The 21,755-nt window shown below is 42.7% G+C and overlaps 1 protein-coding gene across 1 annotated transcript in view; it reads left to right on the top strand.

Moving 5' to 3' along the window:
• The first annotated feature begins 3,169 nt into the window (after positions 1 to 3,169).
• Positions 3,170 to 21,755, top strand: part of STAB1 (stabilin 1) — a 508,133-nt gene continuing 489,547 nt past the window's right edge. Inside the window, exon 1 of the mRNA XM_073592448.1 lies at positions 3,170 to 3,509. Coding sequence (XP_073448549.1) covers positions 3,441 to 3,509 — 69 coding nt within the window. The 5' untranslated portion in view covers positions 3,170 to 3,440. The remainder of the gene's footprint in view (positions 3,510 to 21,755) is intronic.

Genomic DNA, 21,755 nt, shown 5'->3' with positions numbered 1-21,755 from the left:
TGCAGCCAGACTCAGGCCCCCTTCACACTGGGGCGGTGGGGGCGTCGGCGGTACAACAGCGCTATTTTTAGCGCTGCTGTACCGTCGTTCTTGCAGCTGTATTCGGCCGTTAGCGGTGCAGTTTTAACCCCCGCTGGTGGCCGAAAAAGGGTTAAAATCCCTCGTACAGCGCGGCTATAGCCGCGGTATTGCCGCGGTATAGCCACGCTGTCCCATTGATTTCAATGGGCAGGAGTGGTGAATACACCGCTCCTTCACCGCTCCAAAGAAGCGGTTTGCAGGACTTTTTTCACCGCCCTGCCAGCGCACCGCTTCAGTGTGAAAGCCCTCGGGCTTTCACACTGAACAAACAGCGGAGGCTGTTTAGGGGCGGTTTGCAGGCGGTATTTTTAGCGCAATACCGCCTGCAAACCGCCCCAGTGTGAAAGGGGTCTCAGTGAAGGGAGATTTCTACAGCATATTTGGCAAGTACAGAATCACAGTATATATAAAATAATATGCAAAGTGGTTGGAGGGAAGCTTCAGAATGGCAAAGATGTTTTTAGTACAAACTGCAGTTCCTCTTTAAGACCAATTTGTAGGGCCTCCATTCAACTACTAGACATCAGCCTGCTAGCTGATCTAAAAAACTGATCCAGTTGGCCAGCTTAAAGTGATATTAACCACTTGCCGATCGGCTTCCGCATATATATTGCGGAAAGGCAGCTCGGCGGCGCAAAGTCGGTCTGTGCATGAGATACAGTGAGCGTACGCATGCCACTGGAGCGTGTCCGCAGGTCAGGCGAACTCGATATCCGCTGGCCACCCGCGATAACGGTACACAGAGGCAGAACCGGGATCTGCCTATGTAAACAAGGCGGATCCCCGTTCAGACAGGACAACATTGAGATCTGCTGTTCCTAGTGATCAGAAACAGGATTCTCTGTGTTGTCCAAGTAAGCCCATCCCCCACGCAGTTAGAACACATCCAGGGAACACAGTTAACCCCTTGATCGCCCCCCTAGTGTTAACTCCTTCCCTGCCAGTGTCATTTTTACATTGATCAGTGCATTTTTTTTTAGCACTGATCAATGTAATAATGTCACTGGTCCCCAAAAAATGTCATTTGGGGTCAGATTTGTCCACTGCAATGTCTCAGTCCCGTTAAAAATCGCAGACTGCTGCCATTAGTAGTAAAAACAATAAAAAATAAATAAAAGTCCCTAAATCTTTAATCTATTTTGTAGACACGATAACTTTTGCACAAATCAATCAATATATGCCTATTGCGATTTTTTTATTTTTTTTTTTTTTTTTTTTACCAAAAATATGTAGAAGAATATATATCAGCCTAAACGGCTAAATTTAGTTTTTTTTATATATTTTTTTTGGATATGTATCATAGCAAAAAGTAAAAAAAAAGTTTTGTTTTTTTTTCAAAATTGTCGCTCTTTGTTTATAGCACAAGAAATAAAAACCTCAGAGGTGATCAAATACCATGAAAAGAAAGCTCTATTTGTGAGGAAAAAAGGACGTAAATTTTCTTTGGGTACAGCGTTGCACGACCGTGCAATTGTCAGTTCTTAAACAGGGGCAAGTAATTCCAAATATACAAGGAGCCAGCAGAGCCGCAAACCATCCAGGAATACATGGGGGAAACAGATCCTTAATAGGATCCAGCCATATTAGTGGCTATTTCAGCCAGAGATAGCCCGCTGAGTATGCAAACCATCATATGGGAAGCGTGCCCCTGGGAGACGGCAACCACACTGCACACTGGATGTATCCATGTATTACTGGATGGTTTGCGGCTCTGCTGGCTCCTTGTATATTTGGAATTACTTGCCCCGTTTAAGAATACAATCCAAATAAAGATAGAGAAATTTGTTCTCTTACCTGCTTCATCTTTGAACCTTGGCCGTGTCCTGATGAAGCCTAACGGCGACACGCGTAGACGCACAAGGGCTCACTGCACTATAAACACAGAAGCATATATGCTACGAATTTTTTACCCTTTTTGAAGTTAATATTTGTAGTTTATATTTTTCAATAAATTTGACTGTGTATACTGTTTCCTTCTCCATTGTTTCCTGGCCTTCAAAGTCCGTCTTTCCTGTTAATACCCCCCCCCCCCCCCCCTTTGTGGTTAAAGGTAGTTTTTTTTTTTTCTTCTTAAAAAAATAAACATGTTATACTAACCTGCTCTGTGCAAAGGATCTGCATAGAACAGCCCCTGATCTTTGTCTTTTTGGGTCCCCCCGCCAGAGCTCCTGGCCCCTCCCTCCTGCCAAGTGCCCACATAGCAAACAGCTTGTCGATGCTCTGTGCATCCATTCACACATGGAGTATGGCTCTGCCCATCCACCGCTCTCTCCTCATTGGCTCGCTGGCTGTAAATAACAGTAGAGGAAGCCAATGGCTCCCGCTGCTGTCTCAGCCAAAGAGAAGGGAGAGCCGAGGCTCCCGTGCACAGTGCTGGAGGAAGATCGGGCTCAGGTAAGTATTGGGGGGCTGCTGCACTCAGAAGGTTTTTTACCTTTATACACGAAGCCTTTGAGCCTTTATAACCACTTTAAGGGTGGCAGAGACCAGCAAAATTTCAATCTGTATATGGGCTAGCTGGTTGCAACCAGCCTGTCCGTTTTTTCCCCAAATGATCAGTGCCGCTGGCTGTAGCCAGCAACACTGATCATTGTGTTTTGATGGCGGGGAAGGCTCCCTGCTGTCAGAATACAATAATACCGCAATGGGAGTAGAGACAGCTTTCCTTAACTACTCCTTATACTCAATCTAGATTTTAAAAAATGTTTAGAGAATTGTCTTTAAAAAAAAAAAAATGTTTTAGCAAAAGTCTTCTTTTAAATATATTTGTATCTATTACTAGACATCTAATTAGAACTGTAAACTGGGAATGTAGTATTTTGCTGAATAGCAGCAGCCACTCAGTTCATGCCTGTTTAAGCACTTTGTCTGTATGTTTGTGTGTGGTCAGCATGCTAATAGGGTTTTAGTTGGTACAAGGCTTGTGTTAGAATTTGGCAGCATGTTATTGCTTAGAACTAATCGGGAGCAAAAACACTGGGGTCACTAGCGTCCATGTCAACTGTTATCACCCACAAGCTTTTAAAAGCACAGAGTCATTTTCCCATCTGCTTTCTCATCATTTTTCGGATTTACATGAAGTGCCATTTTCATTAGAAAGATTTGGGTTTCCTTCCATGTGTTTTGAACTGATATGAAAGAGGAAATCCTGAGTGATTCCTGTTCTCCCCCTGCACTTTTTCAAAAGGAAGAGAGGAGGTTTATGTTTGTTGCCTGAACACATCAAGATCACCGTGGCCAGTTCAGATAGTACAGTGTCCACATGAGCCTCTGCGAGTTGTGTCCATATTCCAGGCTTCGCAGGGTGTGCATGCATCGTAACATCAACAGCTGATGACGTACTCCAAACACCTCTAAAAATGTTCTGCTGTGGATATGGCTTTCTCCTTTTAATGGCTTATACTGGATTGATAGCACCACAATCACTGGTGAGTTTCCTCATACACTGTAGAAAAGTTGTGAGTTGTATAATTTGTTGTTCATGTTTTCTTTACTTTAGTCATTTTTACAGTACTCATGCTTTGTGCAGCTTTTTATATTAAACCCCTGGTCCAAAATTTGCTTTATCTAATGTGTATACCCCATTTATCCAAGCAATACGGTCAGAAGACACATAACCTAGCGATTTGGTTTTTGGCTGTAGAAAGAAAGCTATACCAATTCAAGGAGAACGTGCAAACTTTATGGAGCTAATGTCCTTGGTGGACAGCAGTATGAGGACTCCCTCTCCCCCACCCAACTTCAAGGAAGAGTCTTAACTAAGCAATTGTGCTGAATGAATGATGAGAATAATGCATTTGATTGCTAGTGCACGCTGCTCATGGCCATATCCAATATCCTTATATAGCCTCTTTCATTGGTTATGAGAGAATATAATAAAATGACAGACTGTTTACCACTTATTCAGTTTTAGTACTGGATATACCAGGAAGTTAAATAACACATCGTCTTCTCCTGTGTCACATAGACAATACTAAGTTAGCCCACCTGCTGCAGCTCTGAGGGTATCTCGCTGTCTTGTTATGCCGTCTCGTCGTCGTTTTTAATATGAGGATAAACACTATATACAGAACAGTGTGTGTGTGTGTGTGTATATATATATATATATATATATATATATACTATATTGTGAAAAGTATTGGGATGCCTGCCTTTACACACACATGAACTTTAATGGCATCCCAGTCTTAGTCCGTAGGGTTCAATATTGAGTTGGCCCAACCTTTGCAGCTATAACAGCTTCAACTCTTCTGAGAAGACTGTTCACAAGGTTTAGGAGTGTGTCTATGGGAATATTTGACCATTTTTCCAGAAGCGCATTTGTGAGGTCAGGCACTGATGTTGGACGAGAAGGCCTGGCTCGCAATCTCCGCTCTAATTCATCCCAAAGGTGTTCTATCGGGTTAAGGTCAGTACTCATTTGGTGGAGGAGGGATTATGGTGTGGGGTTGGGCTTGGCCCCTTAGTTCCAGTAAAGGGAAATCTTAAGGCGTCAGCATAACAAGACATTTTGTAAAATATCATGCTCCCAACTTTGTGGGAACAGTTTGGGGATGGTCCTTCCTGTTCCAACATGACTGCACACAAGTTCACAAAGCAAGGTCCATAAAGACATGGATAAGTGAGTTTGGGGAGGAGGAATTTGACTGGCCTGCACTCCAACCCCATAGAACACCTTTGGGATAAATTAGAGTGGAGCATGCGAGCCAGGCCTTCTCATCCAACATCAGTGCCTGATCTCACGAATGCACTTTGGGAAGAATGGTCAAACATTCCCATAGACACACTCTTAAAGCTTGTGGACAGCCTTCCCAAAAGAGTTGAAGCTGTTATAGCTGCAAAGTGTGGGGCAACTCAATAATTAACCCTATGGACTAAGACTGGGATGCCATTAAAGTTCATGTGCGTGTAAAGGCAGGCATATGCAATTAGCGGACCTCCAGCTGTTGCAAAACTACAAGTCCCATCATGCCTCTGGGTGCCATGCTTGTGGCTGTCAGTCTTGCTATGCCTTATGGGACTAGTAGTTCTGCAACAGCTGGAGGTCCACTAATTGCATATCCCTGGTGTAAAGGTAGGTGTCCCAATACTTTTGACAATAGTGTGCGTGTGCGTGTGTGTGTATGTGTGGCGGGTAAAATGAGTATTAAACACGCCACCATTTTTCTAGGTAAATCTACTATTTTCTTTTTTTTTTAATTGAAAGAAAAGATTTCTCACAAATATTTGATATGAAATTTTTACCACATATTGGTAACAAGATATGCAATTCATACATACATAGAAACCAAAACAAATAAGTTCAGAAATTAAATTATGTGTAATAAAATGGAATGACACGTGGAAAATGAATTGAACACATTTATGCCCCGTACACGCAGTCAGACATTCCGACAGCAAAATCCTAGGATTTTTTCCGACGGATGTTGGCTCAAACTTGTCTTGCATACACACGGTCACACAAAGTTGTCGGAAAATCAGATCGTTCTGAACGCGGTGGCGTAAAATACGTACGTCGGGACTATAAATGGGGCAGTAGCCAATAGCTTTCATCTCTTTATTTATTCTGAGCATGCGTGGCACTTTGTGCGTCGAATTTGTGTACACACGATCGGAAATTCCGACAACAGATTTTGTTGTCGGAAAATTTTATAGCCTGCTCTCAAACTTTGTGTGTCGGAAAATCCGATGGAAAATGTGTGATGGAGCCTACATACGGTCGGAATTTTCGACAACAAGGTCCTATCACACATTTTCCGTCAGAAAATCTGACCGTGTGTACGGTGCATTAGGCTTCATGTACACGGGATGTTGTTCAACCTCTCCTGAAAGGTTTAACTTGACAGCTAGAAACCAGCGTCTAAAAATGGCCATTTAGCCACGTTTACATGCCGCGTTTAGCCACGTTTGCATCTAGAAGCGTTTGAAAAAAAAATATATTTTTTTTTTTTTCAAAATAGCCAAAAATGAAAAACGCCTGTAAACTAAACGCTGCTATAGGCGAGTTGCTGCGTTTAGCCGCGTTTGGCGTTTCAAATGCCTCTAAACACAGCTTCTGAACGCATTTTTTTGGGTTCCAAAAAAAACCTCTAAACACAACTGCCTAGAAACGACTATAAGGCCCCTTTCACACTGGGGCGGTTTGCAGGCGCTATTGCGCTAAAAATAGCGCCTGGAAACCGACCCGAAACAGCCGCTGCTGTCTCTCCAGTGTGAAAGCCCCGAGGGCTTTCACACTGGAGCGGTGCACTAGCAGGACGGGAAAGAAAGTCCTGCTAACAGCATCTTCGAAGCGGTGTATACGCTCCTTCACCGCTCCTGCCCATTGAAATTAATGGGACAGCGTGGCTATACCGCCGGCAAAGCGCCTCTGTAGAGGCGCTTTGCGGTGGTTTTTAACCCTTTCTCGGCTGCTAGCGGGGGGGTAAAACTGCCCCGCTAGCGGTCGAATACCGATGGTAAAGCGCCGCTAACAATAGCGGCGCTTTACCACCGCCCCCGCCCCAGTGTGAAAGGGGCCTAAACGATCCTGTGTACATGTACTGATAAGATAACATAGAGAAGGGTTCAGGAGCAGTTGAAAAAAATGCCCAACTGCTCCTAAACATCCGTTTACCAGCAGCAGTGAACATGAGGCCTCATGTACACTGCTGCTGGTAAACGGACGTTCAGAGGCAGTTGGATGCTTTTTTCAACTGCCCCTGAACTCATCCAATGTTGTCTTATGTGTACATGTACACAGGTTCGTTTAATATCGTCTTTAGACAGTTGCGTTTATAGGCTTTTCTTTGAAGGCAAACAAATATGTTCAGACACCGACGTGTCCGACGTTTTAGACGCTAAACGCGGTAACTCGCACACGGTCGGAATTTCCGACAACAAGCTCACATTGAACATTTGTTGTCGGAAATTCCGACCGTGTGAACGCGGGATAAGCCTTACTGAAATGTATTTATTACTTCGTACAAAATCCTTTGTTGGTAATGACAGCTTGAAATTAAATTATGTACTGCCCTGCACTCATTCTCTGCCCATTAGCTCTGGCTGCCCATGGTTGGCATGCTGCACATTGTGGCCAATCACCTATTTTCTTGCATCTTGAAGGTAATTGCACATGCACGATGTGTTTTCCTGGCCAACCTCATGTCAGCACACTATGGGTTAACACCTCCTCTGAAACCCCCACAGGACCACCTGTTCCTAGCTAAATAAGACAGCCCCTCCCCCAACCAAAGTGTTCTTCTTTTTGGTCATGCTCCAAGGCTACCTGTCGATTGCAGTGGTAAGTACTTTGCTGCAAGTATATCCCCCCCCCCCCCCGCCAAACCTACCCCTCCATATTCTGCCTCTCATGGAGTTACGGGGCCCGGGCAAAAGGATGCTTAACCACTGCAGCCCCGGAAGATTTGGCTGCACAATGACCAGGCCATTTTTTGCAATTCAGCACTGCATCGCTTTAACTGACAATTGCGCGGTCGTGCGACGTTGCACCCAAATAAAATTTACGTCCTTTTTTTCCCACAAATAGAGCTTTCTTTCGGTGGTATTTGATCGACTCTGCGGTTTTTAATTTTTGGGCTATAAACAAAAAGAGTTTCTCAGTTTAGGCCGATATGTATTCTTCTACATATTTTTGGTAAAAAAAAAATCGCAAAAAGGGTATATTGATTGGTTTGCATAAAAGTTTTAGTGTCTAAAAAATAGGGGATAGATTTATAGCATTATTATTATTATTTTTTTTTTTTTTACTAGTAATGGCGGCAATCTGCGATTTTTATCGTGACTGCGATATTATGGCGGACACATTTTTGGGACCATTGACATTTATACAGCGATCAGTGCTATAAAAATGCATCGATTACTGTAAAAAAGTCACTGGCAGTGAAGGGGTTAACACTAGGGGGCAATCAAGGGGTTAACTGTGTTCCCTGGGAGGTGATTCTAGCTGAAGGGGGGAGGGGACTGACTAGAGGAAGTTAGCTAAGAGGAACAAACGATCTGTCATTCCTCTCAGAACAAAACACGGATTTGTGTGTTTACATACAAACGTCCATGTTCTGTCCCTCGTGCTCGCGATCGCTCGCGGCGGTGGTCATCGTGACCGCCAGCCACGAGCATCGGCACCCCCGCTGTGCAGCGGGTGCTTGCCTTCTATCCCCATCCTGCGAGCCGACATATAGCTACGACGGTTCGCGGGATCGTGTCGACCTGCCGCAGTATAATGACGGCGGCTGGTCGGCAAGCGGTTAAACAGCATTGACATTGTACAGGTGTGGTAATTTAAGAGTTCTGCAATGTCATCATTGCCTCTCCCTTCGTTTTTTTTTTCCTCTCTTTTTATATGCAACTCACCGCACTGCTCTCCTGGCTTTATTGTCAGTCTGAGAGCGGCTGTGAATGATGTCACAGGGGGCAGGGAGATGGGCAGCTTGGGATGGTAACCGCCAGTCGCCATGCAATGGCGTAATAGATCTGGGAGGTCTGCAGTTGAGAGGGCTTCTCTCCCTCTCTCTCTTCAGCAGGGACGTGTGGTGAGGTGAGTGGCTGGTGAGGCACTGGCTAGTATCAGAGCTAGATACACACAGGTTACATACATGTACGTTAGATCGAGAGCAATAATTCCATCACTAGACCTCCTCTGTAACTCTAAACATGTAACCTGTAAAAAAAATTTAAAGCGTCACCTATGGAATTTTTTAAGTAAAGAAGTTTGGCGCCATTCGACGAGTGTGCTAATTTTAAAGTGTGACTTGTTAGGTACCTTTTTTGCCGTAACATCATCTTTCACATTATAGAAAAAAATCGGGCTAACTTTAGTGTTTTATTTTTTATCTGTTTTTTTATTCATGAAACAGTTTGTTTACCCAAAAAAAAAAAAAGTTAGAAAAATTGCTGCACAAATACCGTGTAAAATAAAAAGTTGCAACGACCACCAATTCCCTATTCCCTAGGGTGTCTGCTAAAACAATATATATAATGTTTGGGGGTTCTGAGTAATTTTCTAGCAAAAAAAATATGATTTTTACATGTAGGAGAGAAGTGTCAGATTTGGTCTGGGTGGCAAGTGGTTTACCATAAGTAAGTAATATAAAAACAATTATTCCCAGACACTGGAAATCGACCGATATGCCTCCCCTATCGGGCTGTTGAAGTAGATCGTATTAGACACCTGGAATGTATGTTGGCCCAGGAAAGTGATAAAGAGGAACAATTCTCTGTTATGTGGACTTCTTGGTCCATGGCCTGTTACTCCACAGTTTGTCCCATGGGCGGAGGGCGAACAAAATGCCACCACACCCTAGCCTAGATGGAGTGTCCCCTCTTCTATCTTCTTAATCTGATATTATTCTTTCTTTATTCTATATCCTTACCCTTTTATTCTTTGCGCAATCTACATCTGCTCTTTGAGCATTAGTTAAGTAATACTTCCCTTTTCTATGGAGCAACACGTGACCCATATGGCATATGCTATCTGCATGAAATCGTTTTTCTCTGTTACACATTGCGTTATTAACCACTTGACCACTGGGCACTTAAACCCCCTTCCTAACCAGACCAATTTTCAGCTTTCGGGGCTCTCACATTTTGAATTACAATTACTCAGTCATACAACACTGTACCCATATGAAATTTTTGTCCTTTTTTTAAGCAAAATTAGAGCTTTCTTTTGGTGGTATTTTAATCACCGTTGGGTTTTTTATTTTTTGCGCTATAAAAGAAAAAAGACTGAAATTTCTGTAAAAAAATGAATTTTTCTTTGTTTCTGTTATAAAATTTAGCAAATTTGGCCAAAATGTATACTGCTACATATCTTTGGTAAAAATAAGTACAAATTGGTGTATATTATTTGGTCTTAGTGAAAGTTATAGAGTCCACAAGCTATGGTGCCAATATCTGAAAATTGATCACACCTGATGGCAGGGTCTTGAGACCCTAACATGCCAGAAAAGTACAAATACCCCCCAAATGACCCCTTTTTGGAAAGAAGACATTCCAAGGTATTTAGAAAGATGCATGGTGAGTTTTTTGAAGTTGTCATTTTTTCCCACAATTCTTTGCAAAATCAAGATTTCTTTTTTCTTTTTTTTTCACAAAATTGTCATATTAGCAGGTTATTTCTCACACACAGCATATGCATACCACAAATTACACCCCAAAACACATTCTGCTATTAGTCCCGAGTATGGCGATATGACATGTGTGAGACTTTTACACAGCGTGGCCACATACAGAGGCCCAACATGCAGGGAGCACCTTCAGGCGTTCTGGAGCAAACAGGCCAATTCTCATATTTCTCTCCTACATGTAAAAATCATCATTTATTTGCTAGAAAATTACATAGAACCCCAAAACATTTAAAAGTATTGCATGGTATAGCAGAGTATTGCAGAGTATTGCAGGGTATGGCAGGGTATTGCAGGGTATTGCAGAGTATGGCAGGGTATTGCAGGGTATTACAGAATATGGCTGAGCATGGAGGGATGGCTGAGCATGGATGGATGGATGTGACTGCAATTGTCATAGAGCAGCGCTGTGGGCACTACAGATCCAGCCCACAGCGCTGCTGCCATCCGATCTCTCCCCCTCTCCTATCACACTGTACCGATCGGTACACAGAGGAGAGAGCGGAACCGGCGTCATGACATGACGCCAGTTTGTTTACAAGTGATTTCTCCATCATATCTGCGGCCATTTTCCCGTGATGCGCTGGTCCTCTGGACCCGGCGGTCACAGATGTTCTCAGGTGCGCGCCGGATTCTGGGAGGATATCACTGTACGCCCTCCCAGAGTTATGCAACCGCCCTGTAGCCGTCATTCGGCTATGGGCCAGTTGGCAAGTGGTTAATCGATAATATGCTCTGATACTATTACGATAACTTTGCCTTTCTGTGATATGCTTTCCTACGTTTTATATGTTTTACTTGATGCACTTCATAACTGTAAAATTACTGAAAAAACAGCCAACTTGACCTCAGTGGATTTATTGTTTTTGTATTTCTCTACTTGACAATACTGTAACATTGTGTTTATATATTATGTTTGTTATCCTTGGTTACTCAATAAAATAAGATTGAACTAAGAACGCACGGACAGTGTTTAACTTTGATTCCAATTACCTAGTTCACACCAGTGCAGCGCCTTCTAGTGCAGTCAACAAAAAGTAGAATGTTACATTGTTTCTGTATGGAACACATCTGGAAAGTGGCAAAATGCATTGAGAATGCATCAAAAACACTCATGCAGAAACACATTTGGAACGCAGAAATTGTGGTCATCTGGGCATCAGGCTTGTACCGAATCTATATCGGCGGCACAGTGGTGTAGTGGGTAGCACTCTTGCCTAGCAGTAAAAAGGGTCGCTGGTTCAAATCCCAACCATGGCACTACCTGACTGGAGTTTGCATGTTCTCCCTGTGCCTGCATGGGTTTCCCCCGGGTACTCCGGTTTCCTCCAACACTCCAAAGACATGCTGGTAGGTTAATTGGCTTCTGGCCCTAGTAAAATTTGCCCTAGTATATGAATGTGAGTTGGGGACCTCGGATTGTGGGCTCCTTGAGGGGAGGGACTGATGTGAGTGTGCAATGTATGTGTAGAGCACTGCGTAAATTGACTGCTCTATATGGGTACCTTAAATAAAAATAATAATATAATAGATGAGCATCTTGATGAGACACAGTGTACAGGGATAGGGACCATTGTAGACACGCACCCGCACTCACTCAGATTGAACTGAATGGACTGGTGTCTTATGTATATAGTGACAGATTTTGCCTGTCAACCAGCAATAGCGTTAATTTGATATATAAACTTTAGAAATGGCATTACATTCAACACTGGAAAATGCAAGATTTGGCACAGTTTCTGGAGGAGTTGAACCTGGCAACTGACCTTTGGTTGATGCTTTTGATAGACCTAGTACAAGTGCTGAGGCACTCAGTAACTGCTATGAGAGCATTGTGGTTGTGCCACTGGAGGGCAGGCGGAACTTCTACACAAGCCTTCAGCATTTCCTATAATTGGAGGTTATTGTTTGGCCAAACTCTGAACAATGCAATTAAGTGAATGACAGGAGGAAAAGTCTGGACTGTGGCCACAGACTAGTAAGAGGAAGCCACCATCTTTCACTGAAGACTATTGAACTTCAGAGGGTGCAGGAGGCCAAATCTTCTAGGACAGGCTGCAGATTTAACAGATTACAGTGGAAGTGCCTCAACATAACTTTTTACATGAAATCAAGTCCAGAGCAAGTTGCTAAGATGGCTAGAAAGTCTTTTGAAGTTGCGTCCAACCAATCTCTTCCAGTTTGGGCCAGGGGGCCTTAGTGAAATTGATTATTGTAGCCTCCTTCTGGAGGGTTTGGATGACAATCATCCAAAGACCAGTGGGTCCAGAAGACAGGTGGGAATACAATGGAGAATTCCAAAGTTGACCACTGAATCCATTTAATTTATGTCCAACAGATCTCAGAAGAGAAAATGTTTGCAAGATTTAGGTATACGAATGTATACTGCTACAAGGCCATCATGCCAGTGATGCCAAAAATATAGAATCATCTGGGGGCTTTTTTCCCCAGTTTTTCTAGTACCTAAGGCAGGAGCCTTCTGGCCTGTTCCAGTTTGAAGGAATCAAATGTGTTCATACACACCATGAAGTTCAAGATGTAGACCATGCAGACAGTCACAGGGAAAGTTCAGCAAGAGGACCAGTTGGTATCAATTGACCCACCGACTCATACTTCCATGTACCGATCAATGCCGAGCACCAGGGGCGTGTGAGATTTGCTGTGGCCAGATGTCACTTCCAGTTAAGGTGTCTGCCTTTTACAGCATTGGCACAGCCCCAGGAATCTTTTTGAAGATCTTGTTGGCAGTGGTGGTACCTTGTGCCAGGTGGCACATGAGGGCATTTCAATTTGTCTTCTTTAGTCTATGAGCTGGGCTGTCTATGGATCAGAAAATCTTTGTGCCTATACAAATTCAGCAAGAACTAGAATTTTGGACATCACTACTGTGCTTCTTTCGGGGCATGCCTCTCAGTCCAGGAGATAGGATATTCTGAAGCCAGATGCCAGTCTCTGGGGCTGGGGAGTCCACAATCTGAAGAAACAAGTGCAAGGCCATTGGAGCTCAGTGGAGCACGGACTCCTCAAGCATCTTGAATGGAAGGAAGCCTTTTCTAGCATTCCAAGCCTTTCAGGATCTTCAGGGGGCCCGAGTAAGGTTGACAACAAGACAGTAGTAGCCTATTACCTGACAAGGGGACACCAAAAGTCTTTTCCTGTTTTACATCTTGCAAAGAAACTTTTTGCGGGGCAGAGAACCACTTGCAGTCAGTTAAGGTTGGTCTTCTTGCCAGGAAAGCAAAATCAACTATTGGTTCGGTTAGGCAGAATATTTTTCAACAAGTGCCTCAAACCAATATTGGCCCTATGGGGCTTTCCAGCAGTAGTTCTCAGGGAGGCTCCATTGAACACACAGCTTCTGATATTTGCAACAGGATACCAATGCAAAGACTCCATCATACAAGATAGGTTCACAGTGCCATGGAATTTTCTGTTTGATCTTTGTCTCTCTCCGGTGTCCTTGAATATAAAAAGTGCTTCTGAAAATATGGACAGAACAAGTCCATGCCATAAATGTCCTTTCCACCTACTGAGAAGGCCTTGGCTTTCACTGCTCCCCCAGATGACACCAGCACCACCAAACCTGTTCCTGGTCAAATTAAATCTTTTATGGCAAGGTCAGTGACAGCACCCGAATCCAAAGTTACTACTTTTAATAGCCTGGCTATGGAATAGCCTAGAATATAGATGCAGGGATTCTCATCCGAGGTTGTTCAGACCAGAAGATAATCCATGAACGCTACATGAACGCTATGAACGCTGAGAGGATATGGAAGAAGTGTGTTTTGTTTGCTCAGCAAAAGCTTTCTCTCCTGTGTTCCCTGCTCTAGCCAATATCCTGGACATTTTACAGTCAGCGCTAGAGGTTGGTCTGGCATATAACAGATCTCTACCTTCACATTCACAGGCTACAGATGGGTGCAAAAGCCAGTGACCAAATGCTTCTTGGTTTATATATGACCTTGAGGGAAATCCTTGTTTCCTCTATGGGACTTGGGCTTGGATCCGATCGGCACCCTTTGCTCCAATGGTTTAACTTCCATTGAAGTACCTCACGGTAAAACTACTTCTTCTGACAGCAACAGACAGAAGGATGTTGAAGACTGAAACACTTTCCTGCAAGGGCCCTTTGGTGTCTTTTTTTTAAATTTCTTTACCAAAAATAAGGATACTACGTATATCTCCAAAGTTCAACTTTAAAGTGGTATCCAGTTTCCAGCAAAATGGGGAAGTAGTTCCTCCGAGTTTTCACAAGAGAGTCACTGAGTGCACAGCAGGAAGACTTCAGTTGCTTACACATTGTCAAGTTACTAACAGTGTACTTGGTCAATAGAGGAAAGTAGACAATCTTTTAATTTAGCCATCAGGTCCTCAAGAGTCAGCCCCTATTGTTTGGGGTAATTAGATTGGCATGCAGGAAGTAAGCCTTTCTGCTCTGAAACAATTGCAATCTTATCTGACTAGAGGAGTGGCAGCCTTTGGGGCAGTAATGCCAGGATTGCTTGGAAGGTATATGTAAGATGGCTATCTTGAAGGTCTTGTGCAGCCTTTATTCAACCTTACAAACGAAATGTGCGGTCAGCATGTTTGGGACAAGAGAGATCAATTATTTTTGGCTTTAGCAGCTTTTCTTTGAATGTCCTGTCTCTTTTTATATTATCTCCCACCAATTTATTCAGCTATGGCATATCTCGTTGTGTGCTGACGTGAGGTGAGCCAGGAAAACGGAAAATTGTTATCAAATACTTACTGTAATTTACTGTATTTTCCTTTCTTGGCCAATCCTCACAACAGCACAGGACTCCTATGGGGCTCCAGAGGAGGTGTTAATCCATTGTGTGCTTACGTGAGGATGGGCCAGGAAAGGAAAATGATGGGGTAACAAGAAATTCTGCGCGGCCAATGAAAAAATACCAGTGAGCAGCTAACATGACCAATTGGATATACAAAGGTAAACAGAACAAAAATTATGTGTAGCGCTAGAAAATAAAGTCCAACAAATGACAGGGACGTCAAGCAAAAACATATAAAAAAGTCCTCCGTATAAGTAAGACTCAAAATGTCAATGACGTTGTGCGAAGAACATGGCCAATATATAACATCTAAAATGGACACAAAGGAGACACACCACCACCAACTGTAGAAAGGCTTACCAGATGACGTGGACCCAAGGGGGCATACGCCCGATTGGGTCAGGTCAGGCTTGAGTGGTGGGTGATGATGGATGTTCTAGGCTGATGATGAGAATGGAGGTCCAAGAGCCAGCCGGGCGCTGGTGGGTCTCTCAGGAAAATGTTGAAAAGCAGATGGCCATATGGTAAGATAAGAAGGAAAAAAGGCACATAGTGTAACTCCGTAAACAAATCCCAAATTTATTAAAAAGAGATACACTCACATGAAACTCTTTAAAAGCAGCGCTGTAAAAAGTATGGCGGCAGTGGGGTCCTACCCGTTTCGTCCTCATAGACATCGTCAGACGATATCTATGAGGACGATGACGATGTCTATGAGGACGAAACGGGTATGACCCCACTGCCACCATACTTTTTACAGCGCTGCTTTTAAAGAGTTTCATGTGAGTGTATCTCTTTTTAATAAATTTGGGATTTGTTTACACTATGTGCCTTTTTTCCTTCTTATCTTACCATACGGCCATCTGCTTTTCAACATTTTCCTGAGGGACCCACCAGCGCCCGGCTGGCTCTTGGACCTCCATTCTCATCATCAGCCTAGAACATCCATCATCACCCACCACTGAAGCCTGACCTGACCCAATCGGGCGTATGCCCCCTTGGGTCCACGTCATCTGGTAAGCCTTTCTACAGTTGGTGGTGGTGTGTCTCCTTTGTGTCCATTTTAGATGTTACATATTGGCCATGTTCTTCACACAAAGTCATTGACATTTTGAGTCTTACTTATATGGAGGACTTTTTTATATGTTTTTGCTTGACGTCCCTGTCCTTTGTTGGACTTTATTTTCTAGCGCTACACAAAGGAAAATGATGGTAAGTATTTGATAACAATTTTCTGTTTTTTGTTCTAGCTGTGGGCAGATAAAGTGGAGAATAGGCATGTTGGATAGCCCACCGGTTGCCAGCCACTTATCTAGAGCATGCGGTGGGTGCCCACCATACCACTGTGCCCAGGGCGGCTGCCCCTCCTGCCCCCTTTTGTCCCAGATCTTCTCATGCACTCACACATATGAGCCATCTCTCCAGCATCTATTAAGCTATATAATATTAGTTTTGGTGGGCTCACAAATTAAATAAAAGCTATATGTAAAATGTTCTGTACTTAAAAGGACTTAATTGTGGGTGGAGAGAAATTAAACTTTTTTGCATGTGAAGTTACTGTATGTTTTACCGTGAAGCTCCCTTGTGTTGTACAAGAAAGTCATGTAAAGTTCCCCCAATGATTTTCACTCTCAAATAATGCTGGTTTTGCCATGAGGTTGAAGAATTTCACATCAAGAATGCTGCAGCCAACCTGTATATCTAGCAGAACCAGGAGCAAAGAGGGAAGGAGATAGCTGGAGGAATATTGTAATGCTGGGTACTCATAAGGAGAATGTCACGTTTCATTTTAAATAGAAGCTGAAGGCACGCTTTTCAGCTGTCAAAGTGTCCTTTAATTGACAAAGTGTCAGTTGATGCTTTGACCTTTTCTGGAAATACGTTTTACTAATAAGACATGCTGTACTTTGAACATCTTGATCTATTCATTGTTTTTTTAGTTGTATGGATATGACAGTTGCCAAGTGCATTTTAAAACATCTATTGCTTTTGAATGGTTAATAATTGATTTTCTCAATGATTCATTCAGAAGACCAACTACACATATTTTCTGCACATTTAAAGGATAGGTTCACCTTTAGCAAAGTGTTAAATACTACACCCGTATTTAGTGTGTAACAAGTTGCTGAGGACTGAACACCCTCACCCCCCACCCCCCTTCAGCATTCCTCTCCCTCACAGTCGCTGTCATATTTAGAATTGGCAGGGCTCCGCCCACATAGCAATGTCACTCATTCACAGAGATTTATGAATGAATAAACTACACATCCCATTTTCCACCACTACAGACAGTTTGTAGTTCTCATTAGACTACGAGTGAGCTAATCAGGCTACTCATCCTTTGAATCTTCTTTCAGCTTTCTATCCACTGATCGCAGGTGCAATACTTTGCAGGCTTCTGTAAAAAAAAAAAAAAAAAAAAAAAACATTCATAAATATGTGCATTTATTATTTTTTACTTAAAGGTAAATCCTTGCAAATGAGGATTTTAGACTGAAATCATCAACACTTACATTCTCTGCATCCCACTGGGAAACTTTAAGCAGAACTAAACTGTATCTGAGTACCATACACTGAAAATGCTATTTACTTAGTTTTTACTATTCAAAGCAAACTCGCCCATCCATCAATGTCTCTGTGTTGATTGAGAGAGTTTAGTTGTTTCAATTTTACAAGTACAGAAAAAATTGAAGGTGCAAAGCATATTGCCCCGTACACACGGTCGGACTTTGTTCGGACATTCCGACAACAAAATCCTAGGATTTTTTCCGACAGATGTTGGCTCAAACTTGTCTTGCATACACACGGTCACACAAAGTTGGCAGTGGCCAATAGCTTTCATCTCTTTATTTATTCTAAGCATGCGTAGCACTTTGTCCATCGGATTTGTGTACACACGATCGGAATTTCCGACAATGGATTTTGTTGTCGGAAAATTTTATAGATTGCTCTCAAACTTTGTGTGTCGGAAAATCCGATGGAAAATGTGTGATGGAGCCCACACACGGTCAAGGTCCTATCACACATTTTCCGTCGGAAAATCCGACCGTGTGTACGGGGCATTAAAATACTGGTAAGGATATCTGTATGGGTTCAAATTCTTAGCAAAAAAATATATATTTATTTTAAAGTGCGCCTGTGCACAGATTTTAGACATTAAACTCATAATTGTAACCAGCAGTAAAAGAGCTTTAAAATTAAATGACAGTGAAATGAATGCATATGTAAAACCAAGAACAAAACTGATTGGCATTGCAGCTTACATAGTTACATATAGTTACATAGTTGATGAGGTTGAAAAAAGACACCAGTCCATCCAGTTCAACCTATGGTGTGTGTGTGTGTGTTTGTCAAAAATACATTGTATATCCCTGTATGTTGTGGTCATTAATGTGCCCATGTAATAATCTTTTGAAATAATCTTTTGAAACTATCGATGCTCCCTGCTGATACCACTGCTTGTGGAAGAGAATTCTGACAGTAAAGAACCCTTTATGCAGTTTAAGGTTAAACCGTTTCTCTTCCAGTTTTAGTGAATGGCCACATGTCTTTTTAAATTCCCTTACACTGAATTATTTTTTTCCCTATGCTAGGGTCACCAGTATAGTATTTGTACATTGATATCAAATCCCCTCACAAGCGGCTCTTCTCCAGAGAGAATAAGTTTAATGCTTTTAGTCTTTCCCCATAGCGGAGATCCTCCAGTCCCTTTATTAGCTTTGTTGTTCTTCTCTGGACTCTCTCCAGTTCTAGCACATCCTTCCTGAGGACAGGTGCCCAGAACTGGACGGCATACTCAAAATGCGGCCGGACCAGATTCTTGTAGAGCGGGAGAATTATCGTTTTATCTCTGGAGTGAATTCCATTTTTAATGCATGCCAATATTCTGTTGGCTTTGCTTGCAGCAGCTTGACATTGCATGCCATTGCTGAGCCTATCATCTACTAGGACCCCCAGGTCCCTTTCCATCCTAGATTCCCCCAGAGGTTCTCCCCCTAGCGGGTAAACGGCCTTCATATTTTTGGCACCCAAATGTATTATCTTACATTTTTCAATTAAACCTCATTTGCCATGTAGTTGCCCTTAGACAGCCTGCATTCGTTTTCTTTTATTACCATTTATTTTACCCTGGTGATCCTTCCATTAACACACTTCCTATACTGAGTGGGACTGTCAACCTAGGGCAAGGGATGTGTTATGGCTTCATATCACCTCCCTATCACCTCCCTCTCTTCTCAATAACATGGGGAGGTGTTTTGTAGTCCACTGAGATAGCAGGGAAAATGCTAACTGATAACTTCCTGTACTGTCTGTCTTTAGACTGTTGTTAACTCACAAGATCTCTGGCTGGATGAACACCTTTTTTTAAAACACCTTTAAAACACTATTAATGGAATAATTAACTTACCAAAACAGAACAAATAAAAGTTTTTTGTTAGAGCTTACATATGCCCTGTGCCACATTAGGAGATTCGCCCTCTTTGTCCTATTTATTGTTATCATCAAATGAAAGTCCAACATTTCAGGTTGTTACCTGGACAAGAATTGAAGGGGAAATCTTCCAACGGGGACAATAGTCCTGGTGACAAACAGGATTTTCCCTCACTTTGGAGGGATTTCCTCTCACTTCCTGTTTTGGCTATGGAATGGGAAGTGAAGGAAAATCTCCCCACTAGGACGCAAATGGCAAAAAAAAAGCTGACAGGGGTTTACACTAAGTGCCAGTTGCCATTTTAGGCAATGTACAAATTCTACTGTACATCTGCAGTAATAAGTGATTTTAAGAAATGCCAGGTCTTTATTTTTTTTTTTTCTTTCTATCTGCTTTCACTATAACTGAAACTAAGCACTTCCCACTATGAGTAAGTTAAAGAGAACTGTTGTTAAATATGGATTTGTACTCACTCTGAGCAAATACATTTCGAAACAGCTGCAATCTGCTTCGTTCAGCAAGTGGTCAAATTGTTTATTGTCTTTGATAGGAAAAGAAATAGCCCTAAAGGTGCACACGTGCCTTGGAGAGTGCTCTGACTTGCATACACATTCGCATTCCTCTCATACAGTGGGGAAATGATTTGATCCCCTGCAGATTTTGTAAGTTTACACACTTACAAAGAAGTGAAGGCTCTATAATTTTTTATCATAGGTGTAGTTTAAATGATAGAGACAGAATATCAACCAGAAATCCAGAAAAAAACACGTTATAAATTAAGTTGCCGTAAAATAAGTATTTGATCCCCTACCAACCAACAATAATTCTGGCTCCTACAGACTGGCTACAGTATGTGCTCATGTGGTACACAGATTAGTCCTGTCAATTTAGGAAGGTACTCCTAACAAATCGTTATGTGTATAAAAAGACACCTGTCCACAGAATCTCTTTCTTCCATTCAAACCTCACCGTCATGAACAAGAGCATAGAGCTGTCGAAGGATGTCGGGGACAAGATTGTAGACCTGCACAAGGCTGGAATGGGCTACAAGACCATCAGCAAGAAGCTTGATGAGAAGGAGACAACTGTTGGAGCAATTATTTGCAAATAGAAGGAATACAAAATATCCATCAATAACCCTCAGTCTGGAGCTCCATGCAAGATTTCGCTTAATGGGGTAATGATGATCATGAAACAATCAAGCAAGTACGAGACGGAATTGGCTACTGGCTATTGAACTTCCTTTTTCCAGTCTTGTCGTACGTGCTGTACGTCACCGCGTTCTGGACGGTCGGACTTTGGTCAGACTTTGGTTTGACCGTGTGTAGGCAAGACCGCTTGAATGGAATTCCGTCGGAGAAACCTTCGGAGTTTACTCCGACGGCAAAACCGGTTCGTGCGTATGTGGCATAAGACTTACCTATAGGTACTGTGAATATCACCTAAACGTGTACCGTTTAGGAGCTATTTACTATATATGCAGCTGATTACATTATTGGCGCATGCGCTCTGAAGGAATCGGCCCAAAACTACACGGGAGAATCTTGTCAATGATCTCAAGGCAACTGGGACCATATACACCAAGATAACAATTGGTAACACACTACGCATGAAGGGTTGAAATCCTGCAGCACCCGCAAGATCCCCCTGCTCAAGAAAGCACATGTACAGGCCCGTCTGAAGTTTGCTAATAAACATCTGAATGATTCGGAGGAGAACTGGGTGAAAGTGTTGTGGTTAGATGAGACCAAAATGAAGCTCTTTGGCATCAACTCAACTCGCCGTGTTGAGCAATGCTGCCTATGACCCCAAGAACACCATCCCCCACTGTCAAACATGGAGGTGGAAACATTATGCTTTGGGGGTGTTTTTCTGCTAAGGGGACAGGACAGCTTTATTGCATCAAAGGGAGGATGGACAGGGCCACATACCATCAAATCTTGGGTGAGAACCTCCCTCAGCCAGGGCATTGAAAATGGGTCGTGCGGACCTTTGTTGGAGGTGTGGAGAGGAATCCAATCTATTCTACCTCTCCTGCTTACAGCAGCCAAGAGCTGTATCCTGCTTTTTTGGAAACGCACGGCCGCTGTCTATTGCCGTTTGGGTGAAGAAAGTAGCTGAAATCAATGAGATGGAAGACTTGGCGGCTACGGAGAAAGGACTCCTGGAGAAATTCCTTAAAAAGTGGCTTTACTGGCACAAATTTGTTTAGTCTGAGGAGTACAAGGAGCTGCTGATTTAGGTCCTTTTTATAAGTTAATTTCACTTTTTTTTTTTCTCATTTTCTTCCTCTCTTTGGTCCTCCTCTGATTTCTGCTATCCTTT

The sequence above is a fragment of the Aquarana catesbeiana genome, linkage group LG07, assembly GCF_042186555.1.
Source record: "Aquarana catesbeiana isolate 2022-GZ linkage group LG07, ASM4218655v1, whole genome shotgun sequence".
NCBI classification, from domain to species: domain Eukaryota; kingdom Metazoa; phylum Chordata; class Amphibia; order Anura; family Ranidae; genus Aquarana; species Aquarana catesbeiana.
Note: the sequence above shows the minus strand (reverse complement) of the source record. Positions and strands in the feature narration are given on the sequence as shown.